The sequence below is a fragment of the Ranitomeya imitator genome, chromosome 3 (assembly GCF_032444005.1).
Source record: "Ranitomeya imitator isolate aRanImi1 chromosome 3, aRanImi1.pri, whole genome shotgun sequence".
NCBI classification, from domain to species: domain Eukaryota; kingdom Metazoa; phylum Chordata; class Amphibia; order Anura; family Dendrobatidae; genus Ranitomeya; species Ranitomeya imitator.
The window spans coordinates 23,955,477-23,970,185 of NC_091284.1; the positions used below are offsets into that span (position 1 = coordinate 23,955,477).

The 14,709-nt window shown below is 45.6% G+C and overlaps 1 protein-coding gene across 1 annotated transcript in view; it reads right to left on the reverse strand.

Moving 5' to 3' along the window:
* Window positions 1-14,709, reverse strand: part of ARHGAP31 (Rho GTPase activating protein 31) — a 230,986-nt gene that overhangs the window by 38,238 nt on the left and 178,039 nt on the right. The window contains exons 5-6 of the mRNA XM_069760572.1: window positions 3,239-3,346; window positions 2,408-2,592 (exon numbers count right to left, since the gene is read on the reverse strand). Coding sequence (XP_069616673.1) covers window positions 2,408-2,592; window positions 3,239-3,346 — 293 coding nt within the window. The remainder of the gene's footprint in view (window positions 1-2,407; window positions 2,593-3,238; window positions 3,347-14,709) is intronic.

Genomic DNA, 14,709 nt, shown 5'->3' on the forward strand with positions numbered 1-14,709 from the left:
TAGTTATATTCTTGTATATAGGGGGCAGTATTATAGTAGTTATATTCTTGTACATAGGGGGCAGTATTATAGTAGTTATATTCTTGTACATAGGGGCAGTATTATAATAGTTATATTCTTGTACATAGGGGCAGTATTATAGTAGTTATATTCTTGTATATAGGGGCAGTATTATAGTAGTTATATTCTTGTACATAGGGGCAGTATTATAGTAGTTATATTCTTGTACATAGGGGGCAGTATTATAGTAGTTATATTCTTGTACATAGGGGGCAGTATTATAGTAGTTATATTCTTGTACATAGGGGCAGTATCATAGTAGTTATATTCTTGTACATAGGGGCAGTATTATAGTAGTTATATTCTTCTATATAGGGGCAGTATTATAGTAGTTATATTCTTGTACATAGGGGCAGTATTATAGTAGTTATATTCTTTTACATAGGAGCAGTATTATAGTAGTTATATTCTTGTATATAGGGGGCAGTATTATAGTAGTTATATTCTTGTACATAGGGGGCAGTATTATAGTAGTTATATTCTTGTACATAGGGGCAGTATTATAGTAGTTATATTCTTGTACATAGGGGCAGTATTATAATAGTTATATTCTTGTACATAGGGGGCAGTATTATAGTAGTTATATTCTTGTACATAGGGGGCAGTATTATAGTAGTTATATTCTTGTACATAGGGGCAGTATTATAGTAGTTATATTCTTGTACATAGGGGCAATATTATAGTAGTTATATTCTTGTATATAGGGGGCAGTATTATAGTAGTTATATTCTTGTACATAGGGGGCAGTATTATAGTAGTTATATTCTTGTACATAGGGGCAGTATTATAATAGTTATATTCTTGTACATAGGGGCAGTATTATAGTAGTTATATTCTTGTATATAGGGGCAGTATTATAGTAGTTATATTCTTGTACATAGGGGCAGTATTATAGTAGTTATATTCTTGTACATAGGGGCAGTATTATAGTAGTTATATTCTTGTACATAGGGGGCAGTATTATAGTAGTTATATTCTTGTACATAGGGGGCAGTATTATAGTAGTTATATTCTTGTACATAGGGGCAGCATTATAGTAGTTATATTCTTGCACATAGGAGCAGTATTATAGTAGTTATATTCTTGCACATAGGAGCAGTATTATAGTAGTTATATTCTGGTACATAGGGGGCAGTATTATAGTAGTTACATTCTTGTACATAGGAGCAGTATTATAGTAGTTATATTCTTCTACATATGGGGCAGTATTATAGTAGTTATATTCTTGTACATAGGGAGCAGTATTATAGTAGTTATATTCTTGTACATAGGAGCAGTATTATAGTAGTTATATTCTTGTACATAGGGGGCAGTATTATAGTAGTTATATTCTTGTACATAGGAGCAGTATTATAGTAGTTATATTCCTGTACATAGGACCTGTATTATAGTAGTTATATTTATATATATATATATATATATATATATATATATATATATATATATATATATATATAGGGGGCAGTATTATAGCAGTTATACTCTTATATATGGGGCAGTATTAATTCTCCTGCCCTCACATTTCTGGAGAACGCCTTTAAATGTTACATAAGACACAAGGAGGATCCTAGAATATTTGTCTGTTTTGTTTTGAGCTGTTCGGTGTCAAGAACATTTGCATTAAGTTACAACATTGCAAAGTGAGAACAGATCCCTTCGCACATCATTTCTTGGCACTGAATGAGAATTTCCTTAGCGATACGACATCAGATAAATTATGAAAATAAACATGGAAGCAGTGGAGCCAAAAACAGCGCGGTGACCACAACTGAGAGTTTTCAGCCATTAGTTTTGGGTTCGATCATAGAGAAGGTCATAATAGCTTAAAATTGCTTTTGGATATGTGCCATTACGTAATGTCCATAGAGGACTTGAAGGTCAGGGGGGCGGTATTTTACTACCTATTAAACAAAACCCTTTTTTTTTTTTGCATAAGGGAAATTTCACTTTGGGTATAACATCATAAAAATATATAAAGAGATTTTTGAGTTCCATGTTTCTGTCTCCCTCATTTCCTTGTCCTGTGTCTGACTGTTAAGACAAACTGCTGCAGCAGGAGCCTCTCCCTCTTCTCTGCTCTATAGGCAGTATTACACAATGATAGGTTAGCCTCGCCCCATGGATGAGTCACACTCTTGATGCTCATCCCAACTGAAAATGGAGCTGCCCAACAGGAGATCAACCCCCAAGTTCCCTAGGATTTCTACAAAAATGTTTCCAGATCCTTCAGAAAATTCTTCAAAAAAAAAAAAAAAAAAAAAAGAATAAGGTTGTATAGTCCCTTTAAATTGAGTGAGGATGGAAGGGACCCCCTTTTAAAAATGAAACCCTATGGCCACACACTTACCAATAGGTGCAGGCTTGCTGGCCAAAAATAGGTCCTCGGGGTCCCTGTGCTTGATGGGGGCCATGGGACATTTACTGAAGATCTGGTCCACATGATTGAGAATGAACTCGATGACAACTTGCTGGACTCGCACCTCCATGAAAGCTGCATCTCCATTACACCCTGAATCCTCGATTTCTTTGGATCTGGCAGCATAAATGATATGGAAATTGTTTAAGAATGATACATCATGAGTTAGGAATTTAGCCGATGGAGCCTCCTAGTGGTCAAAACAGCACGAAGAACAATATAAAGATAGAATTTCTACAAAAGTACCAGATTGGCTACAAAATAGGATCCTCACTAGACCTGCGACCATTATGGCCCCCATCCCAGACTTCAAAATAGCTAAACAAGGGATGCATCTATACACAACCAGGTAGATTTGGCCAGAATGAACCTGTTAAAAGATTTTTGTGCACAAAGAGTCGCAAGAATTCAGGAAATACAGTATGTTCTAATGTACATGTTTAATCCCCTCAAGGGTGGGGTCAAGGGCGTAACTTGAAGCTAATTGGCTCAAAAGGAAAAATCTGTGGAACTTATTACTCTAGTGTCTTCTTATGTGGAAGAGAGGTCTTTGACACAAAAAATTATATAATACTTGCAAAAGTTAAATAAAAAAACAAAAATAAACCAAAAAAAAAAACAGTAAATATAATAGTTTAAGATTACACCTTAGAGGATACAGGACCCTTGTTATGTTATTATTAGCATTCCTGTATTCCTAGAGGCCTTTTTAGGAGAGGGGTGCAAAATAACAATAAAAAAAAAATGCAATCATCAATGTACCTTAGAAGGTTAGGAGCCCAGACAAGGGCCAGGTTCCTGATATGCATATTGGTGGTGGAGCTGAAGGAGGCGATGTGAGTCAGGTGTCTGCTCAGGTATTCCAGAGTCCTAGAAAATAAAGACAAAAGATCAAAAAGTCAAATACAACGTAAAGACTGAACAGAGAGACGTCGTCAATATACCGCCACCCACAGGGAGGCTGGAAGGGAATAGTGGAATATCACTTTATCAGTCCTTCAAATCATCACAGAGAGATGATTAGGAATCATACCACACCACACTGATTCCATATCGTATCTTAAGTTTTCAAAGGAAATTAATAAAAGCAGGTAGGAAAAGAAGTTAGCTACTTCCTCTGTGACCATTCTTCTAATTCACCATTAAGTTAAGGATTCCATTCAAGTAAACTAGGAACCATACCCTTACAGGCAATTAATTATCTGTGACAAATAGTGAGTGTTGACAATGTGACAAAACATACAAGCCAATGAGAAGTAACATGGCAGACAATGGTGGCTGTCAGGTGCTTACTTCCTATCTTTCTCATACAGCTTCACTTGGTGTTCCTAACTACCCAGAACCACCACAAATGGAAATGGCTGCAAACTGAAAGTACATCCCATCTGATTACTGGTTAGGGCCATGGTTTTATGATGGTGATCACCCCTTTAAAGGGAATGTATTATCAGCAGATTACATATGGGTTACATCAGTTCTTTTTCATATGATAATTTATAGTAGAAAAATATAAAATAAACTAGATGGTGGCCCGATTCTAATGTATCGGGTATTCTAGAATATGTAGGTAGTATATAGCACAGGCTATGTACTATATTATAATATTGCACAGTGACATAGTATATAACACAACCGACGTAGTATACAACATAGCTACGTAGTATATAAGAGAGCTACGTAGTATTTAACACAGCGTACGTAGTATATAGCAGAGCTATGTAGTATATAACATAGCCACGTAGTATATAGCATAGCCACGTAGTGTATTGCACAGGTATGTAGTATATTGGTCAGCCACGTAGTATATAGCAGAGCCACGTATTATATAACATAGCCACGAAGTATATTGCAGAGCCACGTAGTATATAACACAGTCACATAGTGTATTGCACAGCTACGTAGTGTACTGCACAGCAATGTAGTATATTGGTCAGCGACGTAGTATATAGCAGAGCCACGTAGTATATAACATAGCCACATAGTATATTGTAGAGGCACGTAGTATATTGCATAGCTACGTAGTATATTGCACAGCCACGTAGTATATAACAGAGCCACGTAGTATATTGCACAGTCGACGTAGTATATAACACAGAGCACGTAGTATATTGGACAGTCACGTTGTATATTGCACAGTCACGTTGTATATTGCCCAGCTACATAGTATATAGCACAGAGATGTAGTATATAACAGAGCCCACGCAGTATGTAACACAGCCCATGTAGTATATAGCAATGTGGGCACTATATGCGTGGTTAACCTTCGTCCGGCTGAGTAGGTACAATTGTAACTATTCCGTTTTAAAATTGCAATAACTTTTTTTTTTTTTTTTTAAATCCGTAGAGGGCTGAAATTTTGTGACATCTCTGCAGTTTTGGTCCAGAATATATTGGCCAAATTTCAATAAAATATATATGAAGGCACAATTGTACCTCTGCAGCCTGTTAACGTTGTAAAATTATGTAGCCTGATGAAGGTTAAAAAAGACTTAAAATAAAAAATAAACATATACTGCCCTTCCGAAGGCCCCTTGAAGTCCTGGCGCCTGTGTGCGGTGCACACAGCAGCTTCCGGTCCCAGGGTTGGTATGAGCGCAGGACCTTTGATGACGTCGCAGTCACATGACCGTGTCGTCATGGCAGGTCCTTCTCGCATAGCATCCTTGGCACCGGAGCCTGCCGCTTGCACTGCCGAGGACAGCGCCCCACGTCAGAGGGTGAGAATAACCTTTTTTTTAATTATTATTATTTGTAACATTAGATCTTTTTACTATTGATGCTGCATACACATCATCAATAGTAAAAAGTTGGTCACACAGGGTTAATAGCTGCGTTAATGGAGTGCGTTACACCGCGGTCAACGCTGCCATTAACCCTGTGTGAGCGCTGACTGGAGGGGAGTACGGAGCGGGCACTGACAGCGGGAAGGAAGGAGCGGCTATTTTGCCGCCGGACTGCGCCCGTCGCTGATTGGCCGTGGCAATGGTCATGGGCGTTTTGCCACGACCAATCAGCGACTTGGATTTCCATGACAGACAGAGGCCGCGACCAATGATTATCCGTGACAGACAGACAGACGGAAGTGACCCTTAGACAATTATATAGTAGATAAAAATAAATAAATCTTACAATCTTCACACTGACCACTAGGGTTATATTAGACTCAAACTTACTGTTTTTACAGAAGAGTCACTATCATAAATTACAACAGTACAGGGACATCTTTATGTACAGGAGATAACACAGGATCCACCATTCACAATAGGTGATGTCACAGCTCACCTCCTCCTCCTGTACAATGACTGATAACACCTTTATATACAGTAGATAACACAGGATCCACCAATCACAATAGGTGATGTCACAGCTCACCTCCTCCTCCTGTACAATGACTGATAACATCTCTATATACAGTAGATAACACAGGATCCACCATTCACAATAGGTGATGTCACAGCTCACCTCCTCCTCCTGTACAATGACTGATAACACCTCTATATACAGTAGATAACACAGGATCCACCATTCATAATAGGTGATATCACAGCTCACCTCCTCCTCCTGTACAATGACTGATAACACCTCTATATACAGTAGATAACACAGGATCCACCATTCACAATAGGTGATGTCACAGCTCACCTCCTCCTCCTGTACAATGACTGATAACACCTCTATATACAGTAGATAACACAGGATCCACCATTCACAATAGGTGATGTCACAGCTCACCTCCTCCTCCTGTACAATGACTGATAACACCTCTATATACAGTAGATAACACACAATACACCATTCACAATAGATGATGTCACAGCTCACCTCCTCCTCTTGTACAATGACTGATAACACCTCTATATACAGTAGATAACACAGGATCCACCATTCACAATAGGTGATGTCACAGCTCACTTCCACCTCCTCCTGTACAATGACTGATAGCACCTCTATATACAGTAGATAACACAGGATCCACCATTCACAATAGGTGATGTCACAGCTCACCTCCTCTTCCTGTACAATGACTGATAACACCTCTATATACAGTAGATAACACAGGATCCATCATTCACAATAGGTGATGTCACAGCTCACCTCCTCCTCCTGTACAATGACTGACAACACCTCTACATACAGTAGAAAACACAGGATCCATCATTCACAATAGGTGATGTCACAGCTCACCTCCTCCTCCTGTACAATGATTGATAACACCTCTATATACAGTAGATAACACAGGATCCGCCATTCACAATAGGTGATGTCACAGCTCGCCTCCTCCTCCTCCTGTACAATTACTGATAACACCTCTATATACAGTAGATAACACAGGATCCACCATTCACAATAGGTGATGTCACAGCTCACCTCCTCCTCCTGTACAATGATTGACAACACCTCTATATACAGTAGATAACACAGGATCCGCCATTCACAATAGGTGATATCACAGCTCACCTCCCCCTGTGCAATGACTGATAACACCTCTATATACAGTAGATAACACAGGATCCACCATTCACAATAGGGGATGTCACAGCTCACCTCCTCCTCCTCCTGTACAATGACAGATAACACCTCTATATACAGTATATAACACAGCATCCATCATTCCCAATAGGTGATGTCACAGCTCACCTCCTCCTCCTGTACAATGACTGATAACACCTCTATATACAGTATATAACACAGGATCCACCATTCACAATAGGGGATGTCACAGCTCTCCTCCTCCTCCCTTTGCACTTGCTCATTAGATGCTTCAATACAAAAGATAGAACCTGAGTCAGTCTATTCCTGCTAATGTGCGTGTGCATTTCCTGAAGGAACAGTGATCAGTGAGTGAAACAGATACATTTTCCAAAAAACCCGCGATTCAAACATTAGGTCATGTGCGGCGGACACACTCCACAGAGGCATTAGTTGATTTCCTCCAGGGCTCTGCCTCTGCTGACTGTAGCCATGTTAAGGTTGGTTTATCGCCCCTCGTGCACAGATGTAGGGTCTGCACAACTGGGAAAGCTCCTGCCGCCAATCCTCTGGTGTGTAAATAACCTCATATATACACCAGAGCTCCAGAGTGACATCCTCGGTATGACGGACGCTCACGACTGCACCTTCTGGATCCAGAGCTGGTAATAAACTGATGGGTAAATATTTATCCTAATAGTAACAGATACCTGGAATTCCTCCTGGGGGAATTACAGTATGGGAAGGATGAAGCCCCCTACCGCAGGAGCACTATATAAGGTCCAGGCCGTCTACACACAGCACCATACATCAGCTAATGTTACAAAAGAACAATGCCGAGAATGTAACAATGTAACCAAACTCCTCATCTGTAGTAGAAAACAGCAGGAATGTTTTATCTTATTATTATTACTATTTCAGATATAAGAGAGAGGATGAAATATCAATCACCTCTAATCCTCGCTCTATTCCTAATTCCCCAGTGGATTCCTGTGACAATTGCATCAAGAAATCCTGCAAGTCATACACGGATATGATCAAGGTTACCGTCACCAGTTGATCCACACCAGCAAGTTCCCCTTAAATCAGGGGTGGGAAAACATTTTTCTGCCAAGGGCCATTTGGAATTTTATAATAGCTTTCGGAGGCCGTAAAAAAATATTAACTTAAAAATTAACAAACTATATTAACATAGTAACATAGTTAGTAAGGCCGAAAAAAGACATTTGTCCATCCAGTTCAGCCTATATTCCATCATAATAAATCCCCAGATCTACGTCCTTCTACAGAACCTAATAATTGTATGATACAATATTGTTCTGCTCCAGGAAGACATCCAGGCCTCTCTTGAACCCCTTGACTGAGTTCGCCATCACCACCTCCTCAGGCAAGCAATTCCAGATTCTCACTGCCCTAACAGTAAAGAATCCTCTTCTATGTTGGTGGAAAAACCTTCTCTCCTCCAGACGCAAAGAATGCCCCCTTGTGCCCGTCACCTTCCTTGGTATAAACAGATCCTCAGCGAGATATTTGTATTGTCCCCTTATATACTTATACATGGTTATTAGATCGCCCCTCAGTCGTCTTTTTTCTAGACTAAATAATCCTAATTTCGCTAATCTATCTGGGTATTGTAGTTCTCCCATCCCCTTTATTAATTTTGTTGCCCTCCTTTGTACTCACTCTAGTTCCATTATATCCTTCCTGAGCACCGGTGCCCAAAACTGGACACAGTACTCCATGTGCGGTCTAACTAGGGATTTGTACAGAGGCAGTATAATGCTCTCATCATGTGTATCCAGACCTCTTTTAATGCACCCCATGATCCTGTTTGCCTTGGCAGCTGCTGCCTGGCACTGGCTGCTCCAGGTAAGTTTATCATTAACTAGGATCCCCAAGTCCTTCTCCCTGTCAGATTTACCCAGTGGTTTCCCGTTCAGTGTGTAATGGTGATATTGATTCCTTCTTCCCTTGTGTATAACCTTACATTTATCATTGTTAAACCTCATCTGCCACCTTTCAGCCCAAGTTTCCAACTTATTGATTCAGATATTGATTCAGAGATTTAAATAAATTGCAGCTCCCCCCACCACAAAGTATAGTGCAACTCCCTCTCATACCCAGTATAGTGCACCTCCCCCCACACACAGTATAGTGCAGCTCCCCACACACAGTATAGTGCAGCTCCCCCACACACAGTATAGTGCAACTCCCCCAAGAAACAGTATAGTGCAGCTCCCTCCCACACAGTATAATACAGCTCCACCCACACACAGTATAGTGCAGCTCCACCCACACACAGTATAGTGGAGCTCCCTTCAACACACAGTATAGTGCAGCTCCCTCCCAGAGTATACTGCAGCTCCACCCACACACAGTACAGTGCAGCTCCCTCCCACACACAGTATAGTGTAGCGCCCCACACAAAATAGTGCAGCTCCCTCCCACACACAGTATAGTGCAGCTGCTCCAACACGGTACAGTGCAGCTCCACCACACACACAGTATAGTGCAGCTCCCCCAACACACAATATAGTGAAGCTTCTCCAACACAGTACAGTGCAGCTCCCACACACACAGTATAGTGCAGCTGCTCCAACACAGTACAGTGCAGCTCCACCACACACAGTATAATGCAGCTCCCCCAACACAAAGTATAGTGAAGCTTATCCAACACAGTATAGTGCAGCTCCCCCACACACACAGTATAGTGCAGCTCCCCACACATACAGTATAGTGCAGCTCCCCCACACACAGTATAGTGCTGCTCCCCCAACAAACAGTATAGTGCAGCTCCCTCCCACACAGTATAATACAGCTCCACCCACACACAGTATAGTGCAGCTCCACCCACACACAGTATAGTGGAGCTCCCCTCAACACACAGTATAGTGCAGCTCCCTCCCACACACAGTATACTGCAGCTCCACCCACACACAGTATAGTGCAGCTCCCTCCCATACACATTATAGTGCAGCACCCCACACACAGTATAGTGCAGCTTCCTCCCACACACAGTATAGTGCAGCTCCCCCACACACACAGTATAGTGCAGCTGCTCCAACAGACTACAGTGCAGCTCCACCACACACAGTATAGTGCATCTCCCCCAACACACAGTATAGTGAAGCTTCTCCAACACAGTATAGTGCAGCTCCACCCACACACAGTATAGTGGAGCTCCCCCCAAAACACAGTATAGTGCAGACACACACAGTATAGTGAAGCCCCTGCACTCACACACACAATATTCACCCCTCCTCCTTGTTCCCCGCGCTGCTCCAGGCTCTGATCCGGTCTCATCAGCTCCACTGCTGGTACAACGTGGCGCACAATGAAGTGACGTCATCATGCACCCGCTGAGTCACAAGCAGAGGGGAGTGATGGGAGAGGCAGCGTCTGATGCTCTCTCCTCCATCAGTGCTTTCAATTGTATCCACGTCTATGATGCCGATAAGTTGAATGAGCAATGGGGCGGGCCGGGCTACAGAGCAGCCGTCTGCGCGCACCTCTGCAGAATTAAAGGGCCCGCGGCCAATAACGGCAAAGTGACTGTGGGCCGCAACAGATGATATTGGGGTCCGCAGTTTTACACCACTCCATCCGACGCTGGGCATTGTGCTTCGTGATGTATGGCTGCATACTGCTGCCCAGCCATGAAGCTCCCGGCGGGGGCGCAGTGTTTGTGCTGCTACCAGAGGAGGTCTGGACTCTGCAGTTATGGGGTCAGCAGAGTGGTGGTGACTGTTCGGTCCTCTGATCCTCAGCACTCGGCCCCCCGCTCTGTAACGTTACGGGGTCTCCACTTCGCAGGTGAGTTGCCGCAGTTTCTTCCACTTCCCAATAATATCACTCACAGGTGATGGGGGAAGATTCTGGAGGTAGAAATGTCATGGACGGACTTGTTACCACGGTGGCTCCTATTACAGGATCGTGCTGGTATCGGGGGGCCGAATGTCATACATGAGGGAGCAATGGGACTGATGAATAACACCGGAACTTACTGATTACAATGTATCTATCATTATGTCCATTTCCAGTAAGACTGCTGACATCATTTTGTGTCCCGCTGTAGCAGTAGGTGGCACTTTGCTGGGCAGGCGCCCTTTGGAGTGTACCTTGGCCCCTGTGGACGGCCCCTGCTGGGTATTGTGGGCTCACCAGCTGTCTAACTCTGAATGTTTTGGAATGTTTTGTCGAAAATAATATAAATTCTATATAAAGTTCTGCTCTGCTTATTTGTGTTGCTAGGACAACAGGAAGCGAGCGTTTCCTGCACCGCGGTCGCAATTGTTACTTTGACGGTGATCTTCTGAGTGGGAGCACTTATGTGGCAGCTGCAGAACTGCGGCGTCTCGGTGTTTTGTGCTGCAGCCAGAAACCCGTCTCCTCCGCATGAGAAGCGCGACATCTAAACGGTGCAGACCGAATGCCGCCCTCGCTGGGGTGTAGAACGTTCTCACTTTCTGGGGGGGGGGGAGGGGGCGGATGGATCGCCATAATTCAGGAAAGTTAAACTTATGCAGACTCTGCGGGCACAAAAAGTGACCTCACCGTCCTGGAGGAGTTTTATGTAAGACGGGTGGTGCCAGTTATTGGCAAGGGACAAAGTGGCAAAGATTTGGAAAGCTGATGCGATGCAATCCCAGGCTCTTCTGTGCTTTTTCTTTTCCTTTTTTTTTCTCTTGAAACAGGCACAAAATTATCCTGATAATTCATTTTATAATGTATCTTTAAAGGGATGGAGCGCAGCTTTTCTGACACCTTAAATCCTATTTTTAGCTACACAAAGTTACAAAAGTTACAAAAAGCTACAAAGGTTTCTGTCTGCCTGCAACTACCACAAGGGGGAACTCACAGCCAGGACTAAGGGGAGCTCACAGCCACCACTAGGGGGAGCTCACAGCCAGGACTAAGGGGAGCTCAAAGCCACCACTAGGGGGAGCTCACAGTCACGACAAAGGGGAGTTCACAGCCAGGAGTAAGGGGAGCTCAAAGCCACCACTAGGGGGAGCTCACAGCCACGACAAAGGGGAGTTCACAGCCAGGAGTAAGGGGAGCTCAAAGCCACCACTAGGGGGAGCTCACAGCCACCACTAGGGGAAGCACACAGCCACCACTAGGGGGAGCTCACAGCCAGGGCTAAGGGGAGCTTACAACCAGGACTAAGGGGAGCTCACAGCCACCACTAGGGGAAGCTCACAGCCAGGACTAAGGGGAGCTCAAAGCCACCACTAGGGGAAGCTCACAGCCAGGACTAAGGGGAGCTCAAAGCCACCACTAGGGGAAGCTCACAGCCAGGACTAAGGGGAGCTCAAAGCCACCACTAGGGGAAGCTCACAGCCAGGACTAAGGGGAGCTCAAAGCCACCACTAGGGGAAGCTCACAGCCAGGACTAAGGGGAGCTCAAAGCCACCACTAGGGGAAGCTCACAGCCAGGACTAAGGGGAGCTCACAGCCACCACTAGGGGAAGCTCACAGCCAGGACTAAGGGGAGCTCAAAGCCACCACTAGGGGAAGCTCACAGCCAGGACTAAGGGGAGCTCAAAGCCACCACTAGGGGAAGCTCACAGCCAGGACTAAGGGGAGCTCAAAGCCACCACTAGGGGAAGCTCACAGCCAGGACTAAGGGGAGCTCAAAGCCACCACTAGGGGAAGCTCACAGCCAGGACTAAGGGGAGCTCACAGCCACCACTAGGGGAAGCTCACAGCCAGGACTAAGGGGAGCTCAAAGCCACCACTAGGGGAAGCTCACAGCCAGGACTAAGGGGAGCTCAAAGCCACCACTAGGGGGAGCTCACAGCCAGGGCTAAGGGGAGTTCACAGCCACGACAAAGGGGAGTTCACAGCCACGACAAAGGGGAGCTCACAGCCACCACTAGGGGGAGCTCACAGCCAGGACTAAGGGGAGTTCACAGCCACGACAAAGGGGAGCTTACAACCAGGACTAAGGGGAGCTCACAGCCACCACAAAGGGGAGTTCACAGCCACGACAAAGGGGAGCTCACAGCCACCACTAGGGGAAGCTCACAGCCACGACTAAGGGGAGCTCACAGCCACCACTAGGGGAAGCTCACAGCCACGACTAAGGGGAGCTCACAGCCAGGACTAAGGGGAGCTCACAGCCACCACTATGGAAAGATCACAGCCACCACTAGGGGAAGCTCACCATCACCACTAGGGGAGGCTCACAGCCAGGACTAAGGGGATCTCACAACCACCACTAGGGAGAGCTCACAGCCACCACAAGGGGGAGCTCACAGCCAGGACTAAGGGGAGCTCACAGCCACCACTAGGGGAAGCTCACAGCCACGACTAAGGGGAGCTCACAGTCCCCACTAGGGGAAGCTCACAGCCACGACTAAGGGGAGCTCACAGCCAGGACTAAGGGGAGCTCACAGCCACCACTATGGAAAGATCACAGCCACCACTAGGGGAAGCTCACCATCACCACTAGGGGAGGCTCACAGCCAGGACTAAGGGGATCTCACAACCACCACTAGGGAGAGCTCACAGCCACCACAAGGGGGAGCTCACAGCCAGGACTAAGGGGAGCTCACAGCCACCACTAGGGGAAGCTCACCATCACCACTAGGGGAGGCTCACAGCCAGGACTAAGGGGATCTCACAACCACCACTAGGGAGAGCTCACAGCCACCACAAGGGGGAACTCACAGCCAGGACTAAGGGGAGCTCACAGCCACCACTATGGGAAGCTCACAGCCACCACAAGGGGAAGCTTACTGTCACCACTAGGGGAAGCTCACAGCCAGGACTAAGGGAAGCTCACAACCACCACTAGGGGGAGCTCACAGCCACCACTAAGGGAAGCTCACAGCCAGGACTAAGGGGACCTCACACCCACCATTAGGGGAAGCCCACAGCCACCACTAGGGGAAGTACACAGCTAGTACTAAGGGGAACTCACAGCCACCTGTAGGGGGAGCTCACAGCCAGGACTAAGGGGGAGCTCACAGCCACCACTAGTGGAAGCACACAGTCACCACTAGGGGAAGCTCACAGCCAGGACTAAGGGGCGCTTACAGCCACGACTAAGGGGAGATCACAGCCACCACTAGGGAGAGCTCACAGCCACTACTAGGGGAGCTCACAGCCACTGCTAAGGGAAGCTCACAGCCAGAACTAAGGGGAGCTCACAGCCACCACTAGGGGAAGCACACAGCTAGTACTAAGGGGAACTCACAGCCACCTGTAGGGGGAGTTCACAGCTAGGACTAAGGGGGAGCTCACAGCCAGGACTAAGGGGAGCTCACAGCCATGACTATGGGGAGATCACAGCCACCACTAGGGGAAGCTCACAGCCACCACTAGGAGAAGCACACAGTCACCAATAGGGGAAGCTCACAGCCACCACTAGCTAGTGCTCACAGCCACTACTAGGGGGAGCTCACAGCAACTACTAGGGGGAGCTCACAGCCACCACTAAGGGAAGCTCACAGCCAGGACTAAGGGGAGCTCACAGCCACCCCTATGGGAAGCTCACAGCCACCACAAGGGGAAGCTCACGTCACCACTAGGGGAAGCTCACAGCAAGGACTAAGGGGAGCTCACAGCCACCACTAGGGAGAGCTCACAGCCACCACCAGGGGGAGATCACAGCCATCACTAGGGGAAGGTCACAGGCATGACTAAGGGGAGCTCACAGCCAGGACTAAGGGGAGCTCACAGCTACCACTAGGGGGAGGTCACAGCCAAGGCTAAGGGGAGCTCACAACCACCACTAGGGGAATCTCACAGCCACA